The following is a 12,769-nucleotide window of genomic DNA, read 5'->3' as shown; positions in this document are numbered from 1 at the left end:
TCATAGTGTATCATCCTTTTTTGTGGCTGCTTTTCACACTGCTTGTCATGCCAGAAATTTGCCTACATTTGTCCCAATAACTTCAACAAATTATGCCAGGATTGAAGTGGTGCACAACCATGGTGTCAGTTCAGATGGGTGTATAAAAACCCTACACCTTAATAAAATATGTTAATTGTAATGCCAACTTAATATTTTCTAAAAATAAATACACAAAGATCAGTTTATTAGTAATTTTATTATATATACATTAACAATCTAGAAAAAACTGAAGTAGAAAAACTTAAGTATTGCACATTAGTTTTAATATTTCAAGAACTCATAACATTATAGTTTAGGAGAGGAAGTATAGGAAAATGAAAAGAAAGACATGAAGGGAATGGTAAACACTTTATATGAACATGGAAATATTACACATACAAAAAAAAAATAAATAAAAGTTGAATACATTTGGAACTCATGGTACATTACAAAGGCTTCTATGAATTATTTCTGCTAAAATGATACTCTGTACATTCATAGGTTTAGAGCTGCTGAGCAAATAACCCATAATGCGTGAAACCATAATTGCTTAAGTAGCTTTATAATTTACCTATTTACAAATAAAAAACAATATTTTTATTCTGTACATAGACATACGTTCCCTCAGTCCCAACAAAGAGCAGAATTATGAACCATTTCATGCTTTCCAATTTAAAAATGGCACATAATTACATTTAGGTAACTTCTAGAAATTAGTAACCATTTATCTTCTGCATTCTTTTACAAAAACTGATGTCTTAATCCTCTTCAGCTTCTTAAGCTTAGTTTTGCTTTCTGAAAAAAGAAAAATAGCAAAAAGGAAATGAATGATAGTATACTAGGTTTCTCTAGTAAGTCTAGCAGGGCACTAGTAGAAGGATATTGAAAATATGGCCTTAAAATACAGGCTAAACCTTCCTTTTTTGTCTATACAAACAGGACATGCTAAAATGTGTTCAGTGTGAAATTCTGAATATTCTTTTTAAAGGAGAAGGAAAGGCACCCCCCAATGATTGTAATCGGTTACCTGAAACCCCAGGCCGGTGCTCCTGTTAGGAGAAAACTGCACTGGCCAGGGGTAAATGCAGATGAGCAATCCTCTTCCTTCTCATTTCGCAGCGATCCCAGGGCCCACGCATGCACAATTGAGCAAAAAAGCATGCTTTTTTGTTAAAGTTTGGCTATTCATTCTACTGTGCATGCATGTTTTCCTGTGTTCCATCTGCGTTCGGCATTTACATGCACCTGTGTTAGTGCAGCCCCATAAGAAAAAATGGGATCTGTATTCCTGTGCTCCCTGCGGTATGCATGGAGAACGCCACTGCAGGGGAGGGCAGGAAGAAAGGCTCGTCTGTATGAGCCCATACTTATATGTGCAACAAAAAAGCATATCTTAAAATAATGCAATTTCCCCAGAAATTACACTATATTATCATAGTAACAATAATCCCAGAAATCTCTATTTCTATAAAACATAGTATTAAATCCTAATTACTTGCCTGCTACATTGGGGATCTATCCCTTGTACTACCCACACTGCCTTTCCCACAACAGACAATCCCCATTGCATTCAATTAGCTATAACCCTGCTATGGCTCATACTCCACATGTTCTAAAATTAAAAATCCATGTATACTGCACAATGCATGTACAAATCTCGAATCTGAATTTTGATATGGCAATTGAGCCCCAACAATATTTAAATTACAAAAGCCTGTACTGAGCTCTAGGCTTAATTCTACAGTATCAGTAAGGATTTAGCTTTGGTGGGAACCACAAAGGAAGTCTAGGCAACAGCAGTAGACATGAGGTAAAACAAAGGTCCTAGCAGAAGAAATTTTGCCCCTTAATATGAAATATATTCAGGCTGGCAGCATAGCAGGAAAATTAGAATGATATGGCAATGCACAAGGCAGGCTTTTAACATTCACAGCTGAGACATGCTAACTCTGGTGAACTTATGCAATGATTTTTAAAGGAGAAGAAAAGTCATGGTGACATTTTACTGCCAGTAGATTAACCACATTAGTGCAAGCTAGAATTTATTTATTCTGCAGAAAACTTTACCATACCTCAGTTAACGGCCCTAGAAGCTCCCTCCAATTGTTTAAGATAGCTGCTGCCATTTTAGCTTGGTCTTAGTAGCTTCCCCGTTCTAGCACTGGTAGTTCAGACCACACATTCTGATGGGAGGGGGAGTGAATTCTTATGAATGTTTATGGGAGGGGGGGAGCAGGAGAAGGGAGAGAGGAAAAAGCTGGGCAGACTCTGGCCCCTGAATGACAGATTTTTTTGAGAGAGGAAATCTGTGTACATGTTTACACAAAAGACGACAAGAAATCCTGAGGACTTTTCTGTGAGTGCTTATGGCTGTATTTATATAGAGCTTTCTGATAAAGCTTACTTAGTGTTTACCTTTCCTACACACCTGGAGACTTATCAGGAGCAGATTTCATTATGTGTAAAAAAATATATATACTTACTATCCCAGATTCATGTTTTGGTTTCACAATTATTGATGTTTTTTCCTTTTTTTGTTTATATACTTCTTCCGCTTCTTTTAACCTGTGATAAATCAACAAAATGTCTATATGTTCACAGAAGTGCAAAAAGGACATCTCAGTAAAGTAGAAATAAAAAGGTTAGTGGGTGCACCCAAGGTTAAGTAAATTATAAATAAACTACAAATGGAAACACACATTCCCTAGCACTTTGTTTTATTAGAAATTCATTGTTAACAAGCACTAATCTCATTTACCACATGCTGTGAACAAACCCAGTAAGACTACTTTAGGCTGTTTTTATTTTCTTGCCTTCCTGCATAATCTACAAAGTGGAGGGATGGGAGACTAGAAATAACCGAGACAGTGAGTAGGGCAGACCCTTACAGTCATCTTTTAAAGGTCAGTCATCCCCAGTTTATGATCAGGGGACAGTGTTCTCTTAGTGGAGTTTAAGTTCTCAAACTGTATACTTCCATTTAAAATGGCTATTATATAGCTGTTAGATTAAAGCCCTATTCTTTTTTTGTTATGCTCTCTTAAAAGGACTGCAATCACCTTTAATGCAACTTTCCCACATTAATGGCCAGGAACATTTTACAGTAATCTGCAAGGGGCTGATCTGTTTTATCTTTATATGACAAACTTTACCATGAACCAGGCAACATGCCCAGTGTGGTGCTGTCTTTTGGTAAAAAAAACAAACAACTGGTATAGTGCAATGTGACACAAACCCTTTAAAGGGGACCTGTCACCTTAAGAAATAATGGCAAATGTATTTCCATTGTGTTTGTTTGTGATTTGATGCCCATGCACTGGTTATAGAATTAGATGGTTAGGAGGGAGGGGGGAAATGTGTAGTGCACTGACATCTAGGAAGTGCTGAATGGAAAGTTACAATTAGTATACCTAAGGCATAGAGGCGGGGCAAGAAATTATGATTGACAGCTGGGATTTAGAAATGCCTTTGTAACGGCAATAAAAAATGAATTTGGTTTTATGCTTAACTTGAAAAGGACTTTCATTATACAGCTTTTTATGTCTGGGTGACAGGTCCCCTTTAACCCTTTTTATGGTGTTCCTCTGTAACATTGTACCATGCGAGATTGTGCCATTAATAGGCCACTAAACCTTTAAACACCCCTACAGAATAATTCTTTAACTAGTTTGGTATGATTACTCTTCCTCTCTGTATTATTAAATGAGAAATACTAGAGGATTTTGGTATGACTAGTTACAGTCCCTTTAGCACACCCCCAATTATATTAGTTTTTTTTTTATCTATCTTTTACAATCACAGTGTTCTGAAATGCATCAAGGGGTTCAAAAGATTCAGCACAAACAGTAGGCAAAAGCCTTACCTCTCTTGCAGAATGAGTTTATTTTCTTTCTTCCAAAAGTCTTTAAAGTCAGTAGTAAATTCATGCCAGATGCTGAAGAAAGAATTTGGAGACACCTCTTTCTCTCCAATTTTTGGCTTTACACAAAAATAGGATGTTGTTTCCAGAAACCTGTAAATCAATATTTCTTAATACTGCTTTTTCTTTGCTTTTTTCATATTTGCTCCATTTTTAATAGCACATACTAGTAAAACAGAAAAGTAACACAATAAAACCAAAAGACATATAGAGAAATATAGCTGATTTACAGCAGATAAGTGGTTTCATAAAAAAGAAAAAAAAAAAACGAAACATTTTTCAGACCACACAGAGTCCTTTAACCAGTACACCACAACTATCAGGGCACTGTGCTATAAACATTGTAAATCCTATTCGTTCAGAAAGGAGACTGGCTATTACATAGAGAAATGCAATTTAGTTGAACAAAGTTGAGCACAAGGGCAAAATAAGGATAATAAATAAGCATCATTGCTGAGATAGCGATTTAAGTTGCAGAGATAGAGATACAAAACACTATGGTGATACTTTGCCTATTTTGTATTTTTGCAGTTTAATTGGAAATAACCTTGGTTGCCACTGAATGGAATAGAATGAAAAATATTTTTATGATTTTTATTTTAGAATTATTTTAACTACTTTACCGGATAATACCATGTTCCGGTTTAATAGAATGAGTAGTGCTCCTCTAGTAGTGTTGTATCACTAACTTCCTAAGAAAAAATGGTTACCCTATACCACGTATTTCTTAAAATTATGTACAGAACCCACATAGCGTGCTATTTAAGCTTTATAGACCATATTCTTTTATTGGGAATGGGAGGCAGAGATGCATGACACTAGTATTAAAGACTGACCCCAAGCAAAAAGGTGGTGTTTACAGTCTGTAATTATCTGCCTTACATATAATAAGGGGTTCAGCACATTTTTCCTGTTTTGTTACACTAAAGGGGTGCTTCAGAGCTTTACTCTGTCCTGCAGAAGGTGTTCAAGGACATTTACGGAAATATTAATTAGGCACTGTTTGAATGTTGTCATTTTGTGCTTTTCTTGTTTTTTTAATTATTTGCGATTTTATTTGGTCTCTTTCCTACTTAGAATATAAATATTGTATATAAACTACTATCTGCAGAACAGTTTCAAAATGTGTGTTTACTGAGCTTATGCTGAATATTAGATAATACAATATTTTTTATTTTGCTGGGCTACTTTTATTAATCTAAAGTAAATATGTATTCCCACATTTGACAACTCAAGTTTAGGATAAACCTTGGGGACATACAGTTTCAGGGGTAAAAGAATGAATTAACCTATAACTACTGGGGTTGCATTAAAAACTGAAATCCTATGTAATACCACATGCTGCATGGCTGATAGTAGTTTAACTCAATGTCATGTGTATAAACCACTGCATGCTACATTATGCAGCTGGGAGAAAATAGAAAAATAGCGGAGCACCAAAAGGATAAAAATTAAGAAGTAGTCTTTATTCAGTCACTAATGTAAAAAAGGGCACATGTAGAGCCAAAGGACCTACGCTTAACGCGTTTTGTGGCGTCCCGCTGCTTCCTCAGAAGCATTATGCAGCTGCACTTAGTACTAAGAAGCTATTATAAGTGCTTTATAATAGGCTGACTGGAGACACATAAAAAGTCTATTTTTGTGTGGCAATGTCTATGACAGCTACACTGCAGTCATTTTTAAATGTGTGAAGCATGTGAAATATTGCAGTTTAGGGAACATCTGAAAACTTAAAAGAAAACAGGAAAATCAGATCATTCAAAACATGAACTGTACGTAAAGGCATTTTGGCTGATTTTCTACCATAGGTACTAACTTGCACAAGTGCAGTTGCCTATAGCAATCAGTCAAGTCTTCGCTTTAATTTTCTATCATGCATTAAGCGGTTCAAAACAAACAAATTGAATGGTTGAAATTGCCAACTGCACTTGTAAGGGCAGTGGCACACTGGGAGATTAGTCGCCCCACATCAAATCTTCATTACTGCGGGCGACTAATCTCCCTGCAATGCCATCCCATGGGCAAGAATGTAAATCGCCGGTGGGATGGCATACGTGCCAGTGCAATTTCCTGAAGTTGCCCGAAGTTGCCTTGAGAGGAAACTTCAGGCGACTTTGGGAAATTGTAGCAACGCGTATGCCATCCCACCGGCGATTTGTCACGGGGCGACTAATCTCCCCGTGAGCCACCCTGTGATCTGCTAAGCTTTATTGTCTGCTGCAATGAAATCTCTTAAACAATATAGATAAATTAATGCTCCACTTTTACACCCATTTCTGGGCTGTCTTTATGCAGTTATTTTGCCTAATTGTCAATTTCACTCACCTTGAATGAACTTCAGTGAGAAATTTTTCAGTGTCCTCCAGTTCAATTTTGGCTGAAATGTACAACAGACATTAAAATTAGATAGAAGAAATGATAATCCCCATATTTCAAAGTAGTAAAAGCTTTTGATGCCTTGTTGAATATAAAAACATTTTTTTAACATTGTTTTGCTAAACTGATCAGAGCAACTCAGTATGTCCATACTGAAACATTGATTCCAAAGTAATCTGGCCAGCAGCTATAAACAATTAATTGTACTTGGATCTGGAAATGACAAATAATGTATAGTTGGTCTTTGCAAAGGCTTCATTCCACATACCTGATTGGTCCTTAGGCAATGTGCATAGGGTCTGTGCATTCACATGTAATATAGTTATATATTCCTATTCAAGACCAATTGTTTTTATAGAGCCAACCAACAGTCCATGCCTAGGGCAGAAGGTTGGGGGGGGGGGGGGGGGAGTAAACTATATGGAATGGTTTTTATTTTCCCCAAAAAAAAGCTCTTAAAGCTCTTAGCCCCACCAGATACTTGCAGTTGAATCTTGTACTAAAACCCTTTTTTTCAAAAGACCAAATAATATTTTTTCATATTTAGATAAGCTATTTTCTTCCTTTTCTTCCATTACAAAATCCCTACAGTCTTCACAAATAAACAAAATTCCCAATCTGGGAACCTGATCAGCGATTATCCTGGCTTTAGCCTATAGGATAAACCCATGTAAATGGGATTTTCTTGGAGCTTGTTTGGAATTCATTCCCAGAATTCCTTTTATTTGTATCTGTATAAGGCTCCTCAACCCTAATAATTTGTTTGTGAATCAATAAGCTTCAGTCAATCTCAAGTCTAGTGGCATATGGCATTTTCTTCTCCTCCTATGGTGATCCGGATTATTTTGCTCTATGTTCTGTGTGCATAGACATGGCAGCTGTCTGTCAAGCACATACAGAGCAGAATTTGACACAAAAACATATGCTTTAAAATGTTCCACATGCTCTTATTATATAATTATTATATTAATAAAAACAGCCTTGAAATGTACCTTTACTTAGAAACACTTCCATGTTGTCCTTGAAAGGCTGTAGATGTTCTTCTAATGATTTCTGATACACTTTATCAGCTTCTGTCTCACAAGCTGAAACAAAATTGTTAGTGCTTAAATAACAGAACTACTGTATAAAAGAATTGACAGAAAAAAAAAAACGCAGAAAACACATTGGGGGAATTCACAAAAGTGGAGATAGCCCTTTTTGGAGTAAAAGTGGTGGAAAAACTGGTGGAAAACACTTTCTCCAGATTCACAAACAGAAACCCTAAACAAAAACCTAAATTCCGACTCAACCGCCACTTTTCCATTTTTGGTGAAAGAAAAATAGTTTACAGACAGTGACTGGAGCATCCATAGTCATCAAGTCAAGAAGGATTTTCCATACCAACCATTCCCTTTGCTAAGGGAAACCTCAGGAATTAAGGAGAATTCCCAGAAATTGGGTCTTGTATAAATGTTTTCCTGAACTACCATTTATAAAAGCTGCTTTGAGTAGTGTGAGACAATTTCCTATGGGGTAATAGTGGTATACATTGTCTGTGGGCCAATAACCATCTTGGTTATTCTTTCTGATATTTTGTAATAATAGTTATACAAATAATAATGCTTACATATGTTCAGTCAATATTTGTATTTTTTTTACTTAGCTCCACTGAATTTACCTTGAAAATCTTTTTTTGTTTTTCGAAGATCCTTCTGAAAATCTTCAAACTTCATTTGGGAGGTTTGAAAAAGATCCTGAGGTTCTGGGAGAGTGAAGACACAGTCTTCCTTACCAGCATTCTAAAAGACAGAATAAACAGTAAGCCACAGTAGATCAACATCCAATATAAATAAGTAAATGAATAAGAATCATACGAATTAAATTTTGCAAAGCAGCATACAGAGCTGAGGATGCACCAAGTTCACAGTGAAAAAAATGTTGGGCGCATGTGCCATAGAAGGGAGAAGCGAGAGGAAGTAATGGTGGGAGATTTAAAATGGTGACCGCTGAACTTTGATGACAGTGATCAGGACTAGGACGGTGCACAGAAAGACAATAACAGCAAATTTTTGCGTGTTCAAAAATTCAAATTACCTCATCAAAATGGCGCAAGTAGTATGACACAATGTAAGAAAGAAGGTTCCTGCTGTTATCCTATAAAAGAAAAAAAAAAAGTTTATTCATGATTAAAAAAAAAATACATAAGGACAATAGTTAATGATCCCTTATAACAGAAAAATATACCGTATTGTGTGTGTGTGCGCACATGTGTGTAATGAACCAGGTGCTTTGTTTTCTAGCAGATTCTTAGTGATTGCAGAACTTCCACTAATGCTATGCAGTCTGCGCTCACTTTAAACTGCAGTAGTTCACAGTAGAAAATAAGACAAACAGAATTACTGAAATTAAACCTTAGTGTGAAGTTGATTCATGGGCTGGTCCGAAAATAATTTTTTCCCCATCGGAGTCAAAGTGGAGAGGCTTCTGGATCAGCTAGCAGTTAGACAGGTTTCATTTAAAAAGGATGAACTTAATTAATGTCTTTCTGCAACCACATCTACTATATTATGTTGCTATTAATGGTCATGTAGCACCCAATTTAGTTGCTGTGCAGAGACAAGTTAGCAAGTTTTATTAGCAGGTTTTTTTGCTCCGCTCTTAAATTTTCCTTGTGCACATTAAATAAAGAAAGAAAAAGTCAGCTATGGTGACAAAACACAGAAGAATAGGAATGCAAGAAATTACAAGAAATAAGGGCACAAGGGGAAGTGCAGAAACCAGTATTTTTTATCTTGTCCTTATTCTGATTAATTGAACATTGGCAGTCAGTATTATTTCTTGAATAAATTACAAATAAATATTCCTCTTGTACGAAATACTCACATTGCTTTTTACATCTTTCAGCTTTGGCAGGATATCTAATGCAAAGCCATCAGCTTGGCCTCGAGTTCTGTTTCCTCCATTCATATAGTTTCCAAAGGCAAGAACCAGACCCAAAACACGCAGAACTGGACCCTCCCTCAAGGTCTTTAAAAAAACAAAACAGTATTATGATAAAATTCTTAGAACAAGAACATGCAACATGACACACTGTATTTTGCAGAGATACAAAACCCAGCATTTTGCCATCAGCTTAATTTAATATTCTTTATAGTCTTCAAATTCCTGACATATGCCAAATATTGCCCATAAATAATTTAAAGTATTCTATTGATAAAACTGTGCAAAGGAGGGGTTGGCAGGATGGCAAAAAAAAAGAACAGGCCAGGGAAAGATAGAAAAAGAAAAATGTGTGGGCGTGGCATGACTGGTACACAATGGACAAAGAGTATACCCTGGCAAATGTGTTCACTTTATCTCTTGGAGGGGTTGTAACCTGGTTGGCTTTTGCACCAGTACTTGAAATTTATTAGTGCTGTACCTGGAAGCCATGGTTTCCTTATCTAGCCATAATGTCCATATTTTAAAAGAATTTAGCTTGCCAGTCATACATAAAGCTATGGGTTCTTCAATAGTACATAAGTATGTTGTTGGGCCTTCCAAGGATGTGCAGATACTATTGCTCACTATTCCTGGCTATGAAAGACATCAATGTGGCTTTAGCGGCATACTGTTTAAAGGGACACTATTGTGAAAGTTAAATATTTTGTATAAACTTAATCTCATGGAAAAAGGACATTTCTAAATATAATGAAAAATTTACTAACTCACAATCAGTCAGCGTTTTTTGAAAGATAGCTACCTCTAAAACATCATCTAGGTAAAGGGAGCACACATCAGCAAAGCACTTTACCTAAATGTCCATTAAAATCTGACTTTCTCCTGCATTAGGAAGTGGCAAGTAGCCACAAAACACGTCAAGCGTATGGTCTTGTGGGATGCAATGCATTAATAAGCTCCATTTTTTTTAATGATATGGGAATAAAGAGGTTCTTTTAGAAGTCCTGCTGGTGCTCTGTGTACTTAGCTAACTGTCATTCTTCATGCAGGAGACAGAAAGTCTAACAGAAGGAAACTAAAGATAAAGAGTATTTCAGAAACCATACAAAATATTTAACTGATTATATTTAGAAAATGTTTTATTCCCCTGGGGCGAATCTTTATTAAATGTTTTCACAGTAATCAATGAATTCCAGAACCTATGATACCATTCTTGTAAAATAAATAAGCACATTTAATAATCATAACTGTTAATTAAATTCATTTGAGACTTCAGAAGTGTAAGGTAAGGTAAACTTAATCATTACAAAAAAAAACAACAACCCAAAAAAGGGTTCTTCTAAAACATTTTCCCAAAGGTAATTTAATCTGCATCCATTTGATAAACCAAAGCCCTGTTCACTTAAAGAGTCACATTCCTTTTCAAAATCCATCCAATGGACTGGAAGATTAAGTTATATTAGGCAGGTGTTTGCAGCATGCAGCAGTTTTAAAGGTTTCATCTCAGCCACGAAACCCAAGCTTGTCATTAATACTGTGTTTGTGAACAACACAAACTGGGAATCTCAGCAGGGGGAAGTTGTACAGAGATAGGACAAAATTGCACAGACAGTGATTCAGAAAGATCAAAATTATATCTATGTTAGGATTATTTATTGTGGCTGATGTTAGAGACTGGGTCACTGCCAGTGCAAGGGTGAATGTGTATCAGTAAAACTAGCAATGTGCTGGGTGTTACTCTGTTGGCACTTGGTGTTACATAGTATGACTTTAGCCTAAAGATTTAAAAATCAAAATGACTTCTCAGAATGTCATTTTTCATTTACACTGTTTATCTAAATTTTTAATTGCAGAGTATACAAACCTCACAGACTTTCTGTAGTAATTCAAGCTTGCGACGGAGTGAGCTAGTGCTCTCTGAAATGGTTGAATGTGACAGAATGCAGAACACTCTTTCTGTAAAATTAGGAATTGTCGTCAGTTCATAAAGGAACCTAAAAAAGACAATATTGTTGAAAATAATTAGTACCCAACAATATATATATATATATATATATAGTATATATACACACACACACACACATATACACACACTGACAGACACGGCTGAATATCAGAAACAAGGCGACGGCTCTACATTGACATTTTAACTAATAATTGTCATTATATTTTTGTTCTTACTGCTCAGGTTTGTCCAGAGGTTTAGACTGATCTTTAGTTTTCGAAGCCTTGACATGCTTATCTATTTTTTCTTGTTCTTCTGGCACAGCTCTCTGAATAGACAAAAAGTAAATGTATAAGACTCTATTTAAAATTTTATTTTAACCTCTGCATGGCCCATTAACATCATATGTTTTCTGTCCTTAAGAAGTTAACATTTTACCTTTTGAGATAGATAGATAGATAGATAGATAGATATAGGGAAAGCATGTTATAGTGCCTCCTTACTTACATTTTCAAACAAAGCTTGAAGAGTTTCTAGATCAACCACAGAGTAGTCCATCTTCAACACAGCTATAAAAACACATGTTCAGAGTTTTGACATTAATAAAGCTGTATTATCACAATCTATCTAAAAAAAAATCTCTCTTTACATATGAAACTTAGTTTTTAAAGCCTACCTAATTCAATATCAAGTACAACATTTATCTTGGTACTGCTAACATTCACCCCCATATGAAATAAAAGGCTCAAAGTTTTCCGAGGGGAACTTACCCATAAGAGGTCTGTTTTGAAACAGATGACAAGTAAATGTTAAAGGAACAGTAACACCAAAAAATGAAAGTGTATAAAAGTAATTACAATATAATGTACTGTTGCCCTGCATTGCTACAACTAGTGTGTTTGCCTCAGAAAGACTACTATAGTTTATATAAGTAAGCTGCTGTGTAGCCATGGGGGCAGCCATTCAAAGGAGAAAAGGCACAGGTTACTTAGCCGATAACAGACAAACCCCCATTATATGGGGCTTATCTACTAGTTATCTGCTATGTAACCTGTGCCTTTTCTCCTTTTTTCCAGCTTGAATGGCTGCCCCCATGGCTACACAGCAGCTTATTTATACAGGAGCTTTTCTGTTCCAAAAACACAATTTTTTTGCAGAGCAACAGCACATTATATTTTAATTACTTTAAAACACTTACATTTTTTGATGTTACTGTTCCTTTAACTGGTTGCTATAGGTGATTACATCTGTTAAACCCTGCATACATTCAACAACATAACTCCTTTATGTGGTTATGTAATAAAAGGTCATCTTGCTATTAGTCAAGATTTATTATCTATAAATAGAGATGAGCAAAATTTTTCAGCAGGATGGATCTTCTGCGAAATTCCACATTTCGCCATTGACAAATTTTTTCACAAAACAGCTGGAAAAAAAGTCGCAAAAAATTCAAATAAGTCATGGCCACACCCAAAAAGTTGTGGTTGTGTAAAAAAAAATGCACACTTCAAAAAATATAGTTGTTGCTGAATTTCACAAGATTTTTGCACTTTCACAAATTTATCAGCACTTTCACAAATTTTCCA

The 12,769-nt window shown here is 35.7% G+C and overlaps 1 protein-coding gene across 2 annotated transcripts in view; it reads right to left on the bottom strand.

The window, feature by feature from the left end:
* Positions 1-219: 219 nt before the first annotated feature.
* The window catches only part of fmn2 (formin 2), a 40,657-nt gene continuing 28,107 nt past the window's right edge, over positions 220-12,769 (bottom strand). For both annotated transcript variants that reach the window (XM_012963713.3, XM_002935817.5), the window contains exons 10-20: positions 11,691-11,752; positions 11,420-11,511; positions 11,103-11,232; positions 9,182-9,325; positions 8,393-8,452; positions 7,977-8,097; positions 7,309-7,401; positions 6,266-6,317; positions 3,884-4,033; positions 2,505-2,586; positions 220-816 (exon numbers count right to left, since the gene is read on the bottom strand). In XM_012963713.3, the coding sequence (XP_012819167.2) occupies positions 790-816; positions 2,505-2,586; positions 3,884-4,033; positions 6,266-6,317; positions 7,309-7,401; positions 7,977-8,097; positions 8,393-8,452; positions 9,182-9,325; positions 11,103-11,232; positions 11,420-11,511; positions 11,691-11,752 (1,013 nt within the window). In that variant the 3' untranslated portion in view covers positions 220-789. The remainder of the gene's footprint in view (positions 817-2,504; positions 2,587-3,883; positions 4,034-6,265; positions 6,318-7,308; positions 7,402-7,976; positions 8,098-8,392; positions 8,453-9,181; positions 9,326-11,102; positions 11,233-11,419; positions 11,512-11,690; positions 11,753-12,769) is intronic.

Source organism: Xenopus tropicalis, chromosome 5, assembly GCF_000004195.4.
Source record: "Xenopus tropicalis strain Nigerian chromosome 5, UCB_Xtro_10.0, whole genome shotgun sequence".
NCBI lineage: Eukaryota > Metazoa > Chordata > Amphibia > Anura > Pipidae > Xenopus > Xenopus tropicalis.
The sequence above is the reverse complement of the archived record's forward strand: the minus strand, read 5'-3'. Positions and strand labels throughout refer to the sequence as shown.